The sequence below is a fragment of the Jatropha curcas genome, chromosome 5 (assembly GCF_041381405.1).
Source record: "Jatropha curcas cultivar XTBG-Jc1 chromosome 5, XTBG_Jcur_1.0, whole genome shotgun sequence".
In the NCBI taxonomy this organism is placed as follows: Eukaryota; Viridiplantae; Streptophyta; class Magnoliopsida; order Malpighiales; family Euphorbiaceae; genus Jatropha; species Jatropha curcas.
In genome coordinates this window covers 27742942-27758094 of record NC_143155.1, presented here as the reverse complement: position 1 = coordinate 27758094, position 15153 = coordinate 27742942, and the positions used below count along the sequence as shown (strand labels likewise).

At 37.3% G+C, this 15153-nt stretch overlaps 3 protein-coding genes across 3 annotated transcripts; 2 read left to right on the top strand and 1 right to left on the bottom strand.

The window, feature by feature from the left end:
* The first annotated feature begins 111 nt into the window (after positions 1 to 111).
* LOC105642773 (pyruvate dehydrogenase E1 alpha) lies at positions 112 to 2969 on the top strand. Its single transcript, XM_012227712.4, has 3 exons — positions 112 to 697; positions 1145 to 1922; positions 2502 to 2969. Exons 1-3 carry the CDS (start codon positions 449 to 451, stop codon positions 2777 to 2779), a joined length of 1305 nt encoding a protein of 434 aa, XP_012083102.1. The 5' UTR covers positions 112 to 448; the 3' UTR covers positions 2780 to 2969.
* A 1111-nt stretch (positions 2970 to 4080) lies between these two features.
* On the bottom strand, positions 4081 to 13652 carry LOC105642772 (conserved oligomeric Golgi complex subunit 4). The gene is given in 4 exon segments (XM_012227711.4): positions 4081 to 5119; positions 7083 to 8677; positions 9106 to 9116; positions 12201 to 13652. Coding segments are annotated over 4 exon segments (3663 nt in total). The 5' UTR covers positions 13628 to 13652; the 3' UTR covers positions 4081 to 4489.
* Positions 8912 to 10556, top strand: LOC105642771 (RNA-binding (RRM/RBD/RNP motifs) family protein). Its single transcript, XM_012227710.4, has 4 exons — positions 8912 to 9373; positions 9640 to 9741; positions 9834 to 10139; positions 10228 to 10556. The coding sequence occupies exons 1-4, from the start codon at positions 8969 to 8971 to the stop codon at positions 10279 to 10281; spliced, it is 867 nt and encodes a 288-aa protein (XP_012083100.1). The 5' UTR covers positions 8912 to 8968; the 3' UTR covers positions 10282 to 10556.
* Positions 13653 to 15153: the final 1501 nt, after the last annotated feature.

Genomic DNA, 15153 nt, shown 5'->3' with positions numbered 1-15153 from the left:
TATTTCTGAAATAAGTAGGATACAGATATATATATATAAAAAAAAAGAGAGCAGGATAAATGTATTCACCAAATAAATTGGCAAATAACAAAGGCTAAGGCCTATGAGTAGGAAGGGCAAAGCAGAAGTTGAAGAGGCCATGTGTACAACTACAAACTACAGAGAGGAACACATGTTAACTGACTTCACAAGCCAAAACAAAACCCCTTTTTAAGTCTTATTGTGCAGTTGGGAGTTGGGTGTCCTTCTTTACTTTGTTTTCATTTTCAATTAATCAACTGGGCGTTTTCTTCAACGCTTTCTTCCCTCGTTTCCTCCGCCTCTTTTTCTCCTCTTAAACTCCTCTTCCTTTCCCTCTCTTCCCCTCATTCTCTCTTTCTCTTGCTTCTGCAGCTTTCTGTTTACTACAGAAACAGAAAAGAGAGAGAGATAAGTTAGCGCAACTCCAATGGCGACTGCTTTCTCTGCTACCAAGTTTACCCAGCCTTTGCCCCTCAATACCACCTCCTCCAGATCTCATGAAAAGCACACTCTTTTTGATCCTCTTAAAACTACTGCTTCTTTTCTCGGATCCACCCGCAAACTTCGTTTCAATTCTGTTCCTAAATTCAATCAAATCAATTCCCACCGTCGATCTGCTATTGTTGCTGTATCTGAAGCCGTTAAGGAGAAGAAGCTCAAATCAACCTCCAATCTGGTAATCAATTCTTTAATCTCTTTTCCAATTTCATCTAACCTTTGCGCTCTACTGAGATTATTGCTTTGCTTCGGGAACTATTTGCCTTTTTGGTAAAAAAAAAAAAAAGTTTTGATTTATGCTTGAGCCGAAAGTTTGGAGGTTTTAGTTAACACTAGAGTTTAGAATGCTTGAAAAGCAGACATTTGAAATTACTTGTTGTTTTTGCTATAATAGGACCGAATTTAGTTTTTAATTTTTTCTTCTATATCATGATTATATTTTCCCTGTCTTCGATAATGTTTCTGGTTGCTGTAATTGTGATTGGCTTTTGATAGTGCATATATATGTATTAATCGGCATCTAAACTGCAAAACACTCTATTTCCTTGAAGATACTTCTTTTTTAGCCAAATAGAGATTAAGTATTATTTTCTCTTCTTATTATGTACTTGTTCCCTCTATTCAGTTGATCACAAAAGAAGAAGGCTTAGAGCTATATGAGGATATGGTGTTGGGCAGATACTTTGAGGACATGTGTGCCCAGATGTATTACAGAGGAAAAATGTTTGGTTTTGTTCATCTCTATAATGGCCAGGAGGCTGTGTCCACTGGGTTCATCAAGCTTTTGAAAAAGGAGGATTCTGTTGTCAGCACTTATCGTGATCACGTGCATGCATTGAGTAAGGGTGTCTCGGCTCGTGCTGTAATGAGCGAGCTCTTTGGCAAGGCCACTGGTTGTTGTCGAGGCCAAGGTGGGTCCATGCACATGTTCTCCAAAGAGCACAATGTGCTTGGTGGTTTTGCTTTTATTGGTGAGGGAATTCCAGTGGCTACTGGTGCAGCTTTTACCTCAAGGTATAAGAGGGACGTTTTGAAGCAAAACTGTGATGATGTGACATTGGCATTTTTTGGAGATGGAACTTGTAATAATGGACAGTTCTTTGAGTGTTTAAATATGGCAGCATTGTGGAAATTGCCCATTGTGTTTGTAGTGGAGAATAATCTGTGGGCAATTGGAATGTCGCACCTCAGGGCAACTTCGGATCCAGCAATTTGGAAGAAGGGTCCAGCGTTTGGAATGCCAGGTGTTCATGTTGATGGAATGGATGTTTTGAAGGTGAGAGAGGTGGCCAAGGAGGCAATTCGAAGGGCTAGGAGTGGAGAAGGACCAACATTGGTAGAATGCGAGACTTACAGGTTTAGAGGACACTCGTTAGCCGATCCTGATGAACTCCGCGACCCTGGTAAGCATTCAAATTAATTCTGCTTCTTAGACATTGATTAACACATTAGAATTTTACATGCCTTAACTGTTTTGTCTATGGTTTAGCTGCTTTGTTTAGTATGCTTGACATCAGCTCCGTATGATTTTAGTCCCTCGTCAAAGTTTCCACTTTCCCTTGCCATATTTAGGTATCACAGCTTTAGGATTGGCACCATCAGATACTTGAAAAAGTAGCCATTTCATTTGAATGATGATTATGACACCTTTTCTTTTTTGGCAGATATTAGTTCCTTTACTGATGTTTTTGGAACTCTAGAGATATTTTTGGTGCGCGCAGTATAATTCTGTGACCATAATTATCAATGAGATGCGGTTCATTTACAAATTTGCAGCACATTGTAGATTGTATAATCATGTATTGGTCAGGAATACCATATGAATTAACAAAGATATGCACATTAACCATTTAGAATTTTAGTTTCATATGTAGAAGTTTGCAACTACTGGAGAATTATGTTATCACTTTCTGTTTTATATTTAGTCATTATCTATTAGTTGATATGTTTTTCTCAATTAATAATTTAGTTTCTTCTTGCAGCTGAGAAGGCTCACTATGCTGCTAGGGATCCCATCACATCTTTAAAGAAGTACTTGATTGAAAACAAGCTAGCCAGTGAAGCAGAATTGAAAGCCATCGAGAAGAAGATTGATGAAGTGCTCGAGGATGCTGTTGAGTTTGCCGATGGGAGCCCTCATCCACCTCGCAGCCAACTTCTTGAGAATGTCTTTGCAGATCCAAAAGGTTTTGGAATTGGTCCTGATGGGCAGTACAGATGCGAGGATCCCAAATTCACAGAGGGCACTGCTCATGTCTAAGTTTTTTAGAATTGGGATATTCATTAACCTTACTTCTTGTGGCTTTTAGTTATCTGTATTGGTTTATACTGGTTATAGCTAGCAGTCACTTTTGCTTATACATAAAATATAATGCTCGTCTTGTGTAAGCAGGATATGTTTTTTTTAGGTTGCTTTTCTATTTAAATTTTGGTTATTGCTCTTCTCTTAATTATCCTTGTTCATTGGTCTATTGTTTGGAGTGAAAGTTGCAGTCCGTAGCTCTGGAAATTTCTATGATTGAAGGATGAATTAAATATATATTTTTTTTTTTTGCAGTATTTCTATTATTAGATGATTTACTCCATTTTTAAATTTGATCTCGCAGCCTTCAATCTTTAGATTTGCCACTTTTAGGCGATGAGGTTTTGGAGATTAAGGTGGTCATAGAAGAAGTGTGATTATCAGATAGGATTTTTTTTTTTCCAGAAAAATAAAGACTGATGTAAATTTGGTTGAATATTCTCTTACAAAAGCAACATAATTCATTAAATGGCAATGTATCGCAAGAATATGAGAACTCCAAAGAATAGATGACAAGAAATCTTGAGCTGCCTGAATCATCCCTTCCCTTGTTACAACCTTTGCTATGTGAAATTGGTTACCCTCTTCAGCACCCACCGACCCTTCAGTGTGATAACTTGAGTGCCACTTATACGACAGCTGATCCAATTTTCCATACTCTAACCAAAATTTTTGGAGATCGACTTTCACTTTGGGATAAGGTATCTAATAAACAGCTTCTTCTGTTTCTTAATATTTCCACGGCAGATCAGATCTCCAACTTGCCACCAAATCTCTCTGTAAGGATATGCTTCTTCTCTCTAAAGACAAGTTGGCTGAAGACGTAGACGACAATCCAGCTCAAATTGAGGGGGCATGTAAACAGTGCCCAACAAATGGCGGCTAATTAGGAATATGATATAACTACTATGCTTTTCCATACTGTGATCGTTTCATTGTATAGTAAGTAACCTTTTTCTCAGAAGATTATCTATTATTTTACATTAAAAACTTTTCCTCTTTTTGTTTTACTTTTTAACAGTAAAGATACTATTTTACTGGAGTTATTACTATTTTTATTTTTACACCTTGTTTCAATCATAAAGTTTTGTTTTTGCATTATATTTTAGTTATATTTTTTTATAATATTCATTCATTTAGTTTACACATATATATTAAATATTGAGTATTAAATAAAAAACACCTCTTCTATTTATCTTTTTTCTCAATTATCATTTTTATTACATTACAAAAAAAAAAAAAAAAAGGGATCAACCAAATTTATAAAAAAATAAAAAAGGAGTAATTATAATGAGTGCTACAATAATGTGAAAGGAATTATTCTTTACACAAGAACAATATAATTACTTTGCTCTATCTCCCAATTACAAACGGATGAAGTATTATACTGCAAATTTGTCCAAATTTGTACAAGCAAAATTCATTGGTTGTCTCGCAATCTAAGCATGTTTTACGTTTCTCGAGTGTAAAAAAGTTCAAAGATCAGACAAACTCAATAAAATATAGCAGAGGAAAACTTGGGTTAAAAGATGAGAAGAAATCGATATCAGAAGCTCAGCAAACAATAAAAGAATATAGCAATGTCCTAGCCCGCCAGAAAAAGACTGCATCTCGGATGTGATTTTGTGTTGTTGGTCCACTGGGTTGAGAAAATGAAGGCAATTTCGATTACAATTTCAGAGCGGCAATCGCTTCAGGTTTAAAATCAATCCTGAGACCCAACACTCGCCTAACCTCAGCAGGGGTTAATCTCCAGGTCATAGGTCCCGAGTTTTCACCCCAGAAATCTAGAATCTCAGATACCTTCTCTAAGTTGAGGATAGTTGCCATTTGAGTGAGACGAGCAAACTTGTCTCTAACAGTCCTCTGAGTCATGCTGGAGAAATGGCTCACCAGTGCCCTTATATCTCTGTCGAGTTGAAGGCCTCCAAGCTGACTAAACCTCTTCTGCATCATTATCACTTCAAGCCTCTTCACAATGAAGTCAATAACCAAATGGACAAATGAATCGTAATTGTTGGCAGTCATTAGTGACTGGAGCCATGACACATTTGTCTCAACAGAATGGAGAAGTCTCTGGACCCATGGGTCATTTACCTCATTATCTGCATATTCCACCTCAGATAGCTCATAGCTAATGGTTGCTACTCCATCCAACACTGGACGGATTCGAGGTGTCACAGTTGCCACAAGTTGTTCCATGCCAACATTCAGGGCTTGCTTGAAGGTATTGCTCATATCACCCAACTCTGACAAACAAGATTTCACCTTTTCTCTATCTGCTGGTGCAGGGAATACCTGCAGAAAATGGTCGCAATAAGCAGCAGAGTAAACAAGAGAATGGTATAACATATTACAAGCGTGAAAACAAACAAACAATATATAAAAATAAGCTCTGGACATGCCCAACAGCATCTCTTTCAGTTGAGCCAAATCCAATTTATTAAATTTCTTTCAAGACCCAGTTTTTTGCATGCAAAAACTCAAGAAAATGGCACTCTACAAATTAATTCTCTTCTTTCCTTCAGAAAAATGGCACAGAGAAGTAGAACATATAAGCATCAACCAATATTCTAGTAGAATGAATTTGTTTTGAACAACGCCAGTAGCAGAAATACATTTTGAACAAAAGAGAGATTTTCCGACATAGGAAGAGTGTAAAACCACTAACTAAAGGTCATACAATAAACTTACACAAGCATATTTTAGCCAAGCTTGCAGTTAGAATTATGCATCTTTCTGCAGATTAGGGCTTAAATGCTTACCTAAATAGAACAGACAATTAGCTGTTCTTTGTTTTATATGCTAACTGCCAAATGTCTGCCCAAAATGGCTCCCCATCATCATCTTCTTCTTTTTCCCCCACCAAGAAGGGGGTAAAATGGCTATCCACTTTACTTTGATGAAGGAGGTGACATGGAACTAGACTGGCATTGGCAATGGTAAACATGACCCAGAGCCAAGTATGATTTTCAGACCAAGAACCAAGTTTCAGATGAGATTTTAGATACATGGTTCGGTCAGAAGGAAGATTCTCTAGCGACTGGCGGACTAGCCAATCATCAAGTTATCCTGAGAATTATTGATACCCTTCTGTTCAGATTAAAAAGTGGGAGTAAAAACACTAGCTAAATTTATCTAATACCTTACCCAGCCTAACTGTGTCCCATGAAATATGGCTCATATTAAGCAATGAAGGTGAACCTCTGAAAATAACCACTGTCACTTCTGATGAGGACAATACTCCTTGCACATCCAGTATTATGCCCTTTTAATACATTCCAACAAACATGAAACATCCCCTCAGTTCGACAGATTCTAATATATTTTGGAGAACTACTGGGAGAAACAGGGAATTTCAAGCCTCCGAAAATTATGAACTACAGCTAACAAAGCACCTCGGCTCCTCCTATAATCCAGATAGGAAGGCACATAATTAGGTAAGGGCCCTTTACACAAAAGAGAAGGACAAGAACAGAAAACTCATGCATGCTCAAGTTTAAGGCTTTGCTTAGCTGAATCTTAACCTGAACCATTAAGGATATGGCACAACCAACCCATCCAAATTCAGATTCTCATTCCAGCTTGCAACACCATGACAAATCTACCTAGTAACGAGTAAGTTTCTTCAGGAAACTGAAGACAAAATTTTCAATCACAAGAAAAAAAAAAACCCTTTGCTCATGGCCTAAGCATTCTTTTGCAAATCCAGAGTTGAAATGTTCTAGCGTGTGGAAATTCTCAATACAACAAAAATTTAATATGAAGTACAAACAAAAAGAAATGCAAATAAATATGCACTCTTCCCATTTGATTATGAAAAAATATCACAAAGAAAAGTTAATATGCATTCTGATGTGACAACCAGTAGACAATAAGCAAGAAATTAACATTAGTACATGCTGCTGTTCCTTAGAGTAACAATAATCAGTAATCCATCCCTCAGCTCTGTGCAGTGCCCTCATGGCTCAAGTATTGAGTTTACAAGTCATTCTAGTTTAAGCAACTAGAGAGGTGAGACATTGTACCCCGCAGTTGTTCTTAAAGAAAAATATTTATATGAAAACTTCTGCAATGAAAAAATGCATATGAATATATTTGAACGGTCATGCTCTTAAACATTACCACATAATTTAACCTACCTTCTCATATCACAAAAAGTAAACTGCCAGCAAAGACAAGTTAACAAGTAAGACGTGGAAGAGATTGACATATATTCTTTACTGCCATTCCCTAAATCAAGAATTATCAATTCACTTACCTCTGCACATTGCTCTTCAATCTCATGTTTTAGCTTGAGAACATACTCACTGCTCACATCCATATTATTCAATGCAGTTGCAATCTCTGTCCCAGTCTTTTGCACACCAACACCACCCAAAAACAGCTTCCCAGCAAGGTTTGGTTCTCTCATTTTCTGTTGTAAAGCTTCATGGTATTCATTACTCAATAAACTACTAGCCCCACTCAAAACTGCAATGACAGAGCTAATATTAGAAGTAGATATTGCCCTTCTCAAGCAACTCTGCAAAACATAGAACACGTCGTCCACAGTAGAAGTGGTAAGGCTATCAGGCACATGCTCATCTATCCTAATTGCTTTCCTTACATTTTCAACCATAAAAAATCCCTCCAAAATTACATAAAAACCAGTAATATCTTGCAGTACTTTGCTAAAACTTCCGCTCCTAAAGGACTTGGTGGCTCGTGGCACTAATTCTGGATCAACAGAACTCAATGCTTTGATCTTTGATACCATAAATTCTGTGTAATCTTCACCTAATTGCATCAGCGAAAGTATCTCTTCCAAATACAACTCAACCTCTCTTGGGTCAGGCCCTTCTGGCGTTCCAACAGTAAGTAAATTCTTGTTTTGGGCATTAATCTCAGTTGATAATTTAGCCAAGTTTCTGTACTCCATATATTTCTTCAAAATCAAAGAACCCCTCGAATCACACTCCTCTTGTAATTCACAAATGGCATAAACAATTGCATCCTCCCCACACAGACTCCTCAAAATTTCATCATTTTCTTCAATAGCCAGAACAATGTCTTTAAACAAATTTGTTAAACACCCAACGAAGTTAACCTGATTCTGATTATGACTCTGTCCCATCAACTCCACCAATTGCTCAAATTCAAGCCTAGATCTCATGGATATCACTTTTTTCAAGTAACCCACGTACACCTGCAACCCTTCTTCCTCCAATCCTAACGGCGAATACAACTTAATAAATCGCAGAATCATTGGATGATCTCGCTGATCCACAGCAGCTGAAAGTCGTTTCCTCACTATTCCTTCCAGTTGCTTCTTCGACGCTACCAACTGATCTCTCTGGTCCGATCCAGAATCCTTATATTTCGCGTCAATTTGCAGAAATGTCTGAACATACTTGGCAGCCATCTCGTAGTCCTCCACTTCCAGAGCATTTTTGACTCCCTCGATGCAATTTCCTCTTTCCACAATCGCATCAATGCGGAGAAGCGTGCCGCTAACCCGCGACTGGGCGAGGTCAAGCTCTCGAACCTTGGCACTCACATGGTCGGCAAGGTCACAGGTTGAGCGGACATTGGAAAGCATATGATCGGAATCCGCCTTGACAATATCGAGAACCTCCGCAGACTTCTGGAGGTGGATGAGGTGCTTGTCGAGATCTGTGCGTTGGGCGAGGAGGTTGTCGAGGTCGACGTCCAGAGCCCGCTGGTAAGCTATGCACTCATGGAGCAACCGCGTCATAGCGCCAACGTCGGTAAGGTTACGCACGTGGTCCAAAGCCTCCGGCGTGCCAAACTTTATAGAGGAGGAAAGAGTGGGTGAAGATACAGTGGATTCATCTTCTTCTTGAGATTTAGGAACTGATCCGTTAGGAGTTGATGGCATTTTCAGTTTCCGTTCGTGAAATGTTCAGACTGAGGTTTGGATACGTGAAGAAGAATGGCAGCGAGTGACATTCAGATCCAACGGACCCTGACTTGTCCTTTTATATAGATTTACATCCGACCCGTTTTCCATTTCGACCCGATATGTTTTTCCCTTTAAAAAAAAAAAAACGTTTGTCTATTTAAAATCATTATCCGCTAGACCGGTAGTAAATAAAAACTTCCCTTTTCATTCTTAAAAAAAAAAAAAAAAAAAACACTCTCTCGATGGCCGCTTTTCGCTGCTTAGTACCCTCTCTTCCTTCTATGAGAACTGCATCCTTGGCTTCTACCCCTTTACATCCCTTAATACAAGTTCAATCCCCAAAATTTTCTTGCTTGTCCCACTTGCACTGTCATGATACTCTTGTTTCTTCTTTGTCTTCTCTGCAATGGCCTCCAAAAGGTAGGAGGGTTTTGAGAACGTTAGCCGTGGTAGATGAGGAATCGGTGGTAGCGGAAGAGATTGACAGAGAGGAAAACGTCAACAAGAGCCAAAATGATTATGCTGACTCTGAATGGAAGAAGGAGCCAAAACCATGTGAGCTGTACGTGTGTAATCTTCCAAGGAGTTATGACATTTCAGAACTTGTGGAGATGTTCAGGCCTTATGGAACTGTCATTTCGGTTGAGGTACATTTATTCAGTAATTGGATGTTCAAATTAAATTTGAAATATGAAGAGTTTATCGATAGGCGTTTGAAGCACATCCAGAATTAGTGATAATGGTTCCTATCTTAGTTCAAGTGTGATGTTAAAGATTAGACTTTTGTGGTTCAATTGGAGCTAAGGATTGGAACTTTGTTGTCTTTTTATGTGAATATTAAACTGGTTGATGCAAATCTCATGAGTTGGACAACTGGATTGTACTGATTCTCTATTTGGTGACATCGATGCAGGTATCACGGAATCCTGAAACTGGTGTTAGTCGAGGATGTGGTTACCTCACTTTGGATTCTATAAATTCTGCAAAAAAAGCAATTGCTGCACTGGATAGATCTGTTGAGTGTCAAATTAGCTATCTTTTCTATATCATTTCTGTTTCTTGTTTAGCATTTTTCGTGAACGTTTAAGAAGTTTCTGTACGTTTTAGGATGTTGGCGGCCGGGAGATGCGGGTTAAATTTTCTGTTGCTATGAGTCCCAGCAAGAGAAACCCTGAGGGATTGACTTCGACACCCCTGAAAACTGTCTTTTATGAAAGTCCACATAAGTTGTACATTGGCAATCTTGCCTGGACTATTATACCTGAGGAACTGAGGAATCAATTTAGCAAGTTTGGGACTGTAGTTAGTACAAGAGTGCTGTATGATCGTAAAGGTGGAAAGACCCGTGCCTACGCGTTTCTGTCCTTTGCATCTGCTGCAGTGCGTGATGCTGCACTTTGTATGAATGGAGCAGTTGAGTCCACTAATATCATTTTTTTAGCCTCATTTCCCTTGTTCTCTCTTTAGTTTTACTTGTTACTCATTTGAATCTCTTTTGCAGCTTTTTCATGGTCGGATATTAGTAGTTAGAAGAGGTGTTGAGAGAGATGACTAAGCCTTGATAGAAATTTTGCTTGCTGTATATCCATAAGGGAGGAATGATAGCTCCAAGCATCCACCTTGTTCAAAATTCTCTTGCAGAAGAATGGCTATTCCATCCTCATTTCCGCACATTCAAAGTAGTGTATCTTGCACTGGAGTTCAGGTACTCTTTGAAGTTATGTACTAGACCATTTAATTAAAATATCATCGAAAAAACTCCTACAAATTGTGCCCATCATATTTGAACTCTTCAAAATTTTATAGATGACAGTTTACTTTAAAGTATCATTGAAACTCTTACAGCTTTAATTTCTCACCGCATTTTTATGTATTGATAGGTACTTGCACATTCACATGTGTGCTTTTATATACTATTGCAGTGGATTACTTCCTAATTTAGGTTTATGTTTTGTGTTTGAAGTCAGTAATATTTTGTTTAGTTAATGACAATCTTATAAGGTATGAACCATCAATGGCCTAATGCAAAAAAATGCCCCAACATTTACCAAAAAAAACCTCATGGTACCCCAACATTTTTGAAGGACCCATCTTGGACCTAAGTTTTTATATTTCACAACAAATATGCCCCATGCTGATATGAAGAATTCAGAGTGTAGTCCAAATGCGGTGGCATGGACTGAGAAGCTAGTTAATTTTAATGTTAATAATGTCCTTTAACATGTGAGTTAAATTTGAAATATCTTTTATAAATCACCTTTTCTCTCTCTCTGTTCCCTCCTTCTCTTAATTACTCGTTTGGTCCTGTTTTCTGCCCAAAACCATCTCCAAATACAGAAGCTTAAAAGAAAGCTTAAGGTTTGTTTTGCCAGAAGTTGCTCTTCAATTTCTTTGATTATGGGTTTCTTACTTTGTTTCGTCTCTTGTTGCTGGTTTAGATCAGTTTTTTGGGGATAAAATGGAAACAGTTTCGTGTAATTTCATGATCTCTTTCTCATGGTGATCTCAAAATCATCTATCTAATCTTAAAGATATTTTCTTGTATCAGACGCAGAGTTTTCCCTTTGTTTTCCTTTCTTGTGTCCTTTGTATGTCATTGCTGGCAGGGGCTGCAAATGTTTATAGCCTGCTTGCTTTTATAAACGGTTTTGTTAACAATGTTTCTCTTTAGGCGGTTCTGGTAATCAATGGCTGATGTTACTCGATAGAGTAACAAGCCAAGCTGATTGTTTTTTGCTAATCTGTGAAATTGATTATTGTAAACAAGTACCATGGAATCGAAATATTGGAAAGAAGTTAAGTTTTGCCCCTAAAATTTTACCAATCTCCAACTAAGGGCCAAAATTCAACTGTTTTAGCCAATTAGGACATAACTTTTATTTTCAGCTTAACTTTAGTCCTTTTTTGTTAAATAATAAATTTTTAGTTTCTTATATCGAGTGTATATATTAAAAATCATGTCTCTATGTTTCAAAAAATATTTTAAAGAGATGGTCAAACAGTTCAATCATGAATAACAATGCCAACGAGGTTCTTTGATACCCTTCGGTCAAAAGCTGAACTTTCATGACGAGTTTCTTCACATGGATAAAAGCCTTCTTTAAACAGAAGGGGTGGGTGGGAAAGACAATAATACAAATGGTCATCCAGCTAAAGGGCAGCAGCCTCCCAGCATTTCGCAAGGTTCATCGAATATCCAATGAATGACACAGGGAAGGACTCTCCATTTTGTACTCTAACCACTGAGCAGAATACAGTTAGTCAACTTATAATTTCATCTTGCCAAAGCAACACTGCGTCCGCATCCATTCTTCTGAAGAAGAACCACAGGTACAAAATTATTCAATTTACTGAAAAGTAGAAGCAAATGAATATTAATCAATCGTATCCTCAAGCCTGGAATTCAAATGTCCAAAGCTCTGTTCAGGGGTGAAATAACTCGTTATTAATATGCCAAAAAGCACTCAAACTCGCCATTTTGTTTGTATTTTCTTGATCAGGTACTCTTCCAAACCAATACCAGCCTCCACTAATCTTGTGTCACCCTTTATTTCTAGCATCCTGACCTTGTCTAGAATTTCTCCCATCCTCCCCAAGTCATCTACTTCACTAATCCTTGGTACCAAAATCATCCAAGTCTCCGCACAAGGAGCTTCTCCATGCTTTAGCAATTCCTCCACCACTCCACAAGCTTCTTCAATCTTGCCTATATTGCTGAACCCTTTTATCAAAGCAAGAGAAACTGAAAAATGTGGAGAAAACCCCTTTGATATCATTTTTTCCAAGTAACTCTTTGCTTCATCAAACATCCCTTGATCACATAACCCACTAACCAAAGTCCTATAAGACACCAGATTAGGCAAGCACCCATTGGACTCCATGTCTTCAAGAACCTTGCAAGCATCCATTGCACGTCCTTCTCTGCAAAATCCCAGTATGACTGTATTATAATGAACAATATCAGGATTGCACCCCTTAAACTTCATTCTGCAGAGAAGCTTATATGCCTCCCTGAGCTTCTTTTTCCTGCACAAACTATTCAACAAAGTAGTATAACTCAAAGAATCAGGCACAAACCCTTTATTCAACATATCCTCCAACAAATCAACTGCTCCATTAACCTGACTTTTTCTACATAATCCCTGCATCAAAATTCGATAAGACTCGACATCTGGTAAAACATCTCTCTTAAACATTTGATTGAACAGCTTGTATGCAACACTGAGTTCCCCACTAAAACAAAAGGCGCGCATCAAAATGTTGTAGGATTTAGTGTTGGACGAAACAGCGTATCTATGAGCATTATTTAAAAGATCCAAGGCAGGTTTCCTGTAGTTCCGATGAGAAACAAGGAATTCAAGGATGAGGTTTAACTGTTTGGGCAAAGGCTTGCAGTTAAATGCAAGCATTTTGTAGAACGTTTTAAGAACCTTGTCTGGCAAATTAGCTTCGCCATAGATTTTGATAATATAAGAGAAAACATTCGATTTTACAACATAATGTTTGGATTTTAGGTCAATAAGAATTTCATCAATAAGAGAGAAGTATTTGGACCGACCAAGTTTGAGAATAAGAACGAGATAAGAGGAGTAAGAATGTCGAAAATTAGGCTGGCGAGAAGCGTAATCGAATATTTCTTTGGCAAGGAGAGCATCTGATTGGGAAGCGATGAGCTTTTGGACTCGAGCTGGTGACCCAATTAGGGATTTGGAAATGATATTGGGATTTGGAGGTTCTTGTTTCAGTTTTTGTTCTTCGTCTTGCTGTTGTTTTTGCTCTAGCGGCCGGTGGAGGTGGGCTGATGAGGAGTGGAAGAAAAGTGGTTGTAGTTTTGGCGGAAAGATAACAGAGCGAGTAACAGTTATTGCAGTTTTGGAGAATCGGAGAAATCGTTGATGCATTCTTTCTTCTTTCGCGATCAGGTCTTGGATAGTAAGGTGATTGAAATAGCCAACGGCTGAATTATGGGAGCAATACGAATTCCTATTGGGCCTACTTTGGGTCCATTATGAAAATCTACGCTCAATTTTATTGGGCCTTTGGGCTAATACATGCCTATTACAAATGTCAGGCCCATTATAAAATTCCAGTCCAATTTATTGGGCCAGTATGGGCCCATTATTAAATTCCGGACCCAATTTTCGGCCCATTTATAAAATTAAGGCCCAAATATTGGGCCCTTATTGGACCAAGAAGGCCCATTAGGGAAGTTACAAGCCCATTTTGGCCCATTTATGAAAATTACTGAGGCCCATATGTAAATTTCAGGCCCATTCAGTGGGCCTAAATCAACCTACTGGACGCCCATTTTAAAAAATTTCAGCGCAATTTTATGGGCCATTACCTAATTTATTGGCTCAATTTGGCCCACAATTTTTTAAAATATTATAGTTTATTTAATATTTGTTATCAATTCTTTCATATTTTTTATACATTATCATTTAATTTATAATTTTCATTTATTTAGTTCTATATTTTAAAAATAATAAAAAAATTATAAAAATTAAATATATAGTTTTAAAACGAAGAGACAAAAACCCAAAATAGCCATAATATATGATGGGCCCATTAAGCGATGGTTTCAAGTTGGATGCATAACAATTTGTATAGTAGAGGCAACCATTTGTAAATTTATGGAATAATTTTAAATTTAGAGGTATTAGCAATTCATTTTTAAATTTTTAATTTAAAATATATTTTTTAATTTTTAGTCAATTTAAGATAAGCAGAGTTTAATAAAACTATTTAAAAGAATTTATTTAAGTAGTTAAAGTGTTTAGTAATAACTATTTACAAACTTTTAACTAATTTAATTTATCAAACTGATTGAAATGGATTTTCAAAACTTACTAGTGGTCAATACAATATTTTACTTGTTCACAGTGATTTTAGAGGAACTAGATAACTACAATTATATATAATTTTGATTTATTTTAAATAATTTTTATTAATTTATAAACCAAATTAAATATAATTTTTATATGACTTTTTAACTTAAAAATAGGTTTGAATTCCGATGCAAGAAACTCATTGATCTGCAACTTGTTCAAGAAGTATTTTGGGAGTATTAACAAATAAAAAGAATTCTCAATTAGGAGATTCTGAAGTTCTCCTTCTTATCAAACACGAAGGATTATCAATTCAAGTAAAGGAAGCGAAGCGAAGCGAAACGACAATAACTTGTAAAGTCAAATAACTCATTACTGAAGACTTGACAATAATAAATTACTAATTATTTAGACAGAGCAAAATGGAAATCACCCTGAGCTTGGCAGCTGGCCACAAATAAAGATTCTCTTCGACTCTCCACGTGTCCGTTTCCCCATCATGAGATCTCGAGCTGTGGTTTCACAAAGCCAACGTGGCAGGAAGCCCCAAAATATCCGTCGGAACAATATCAAAATAACCCAACACGTGTCCCAGATAT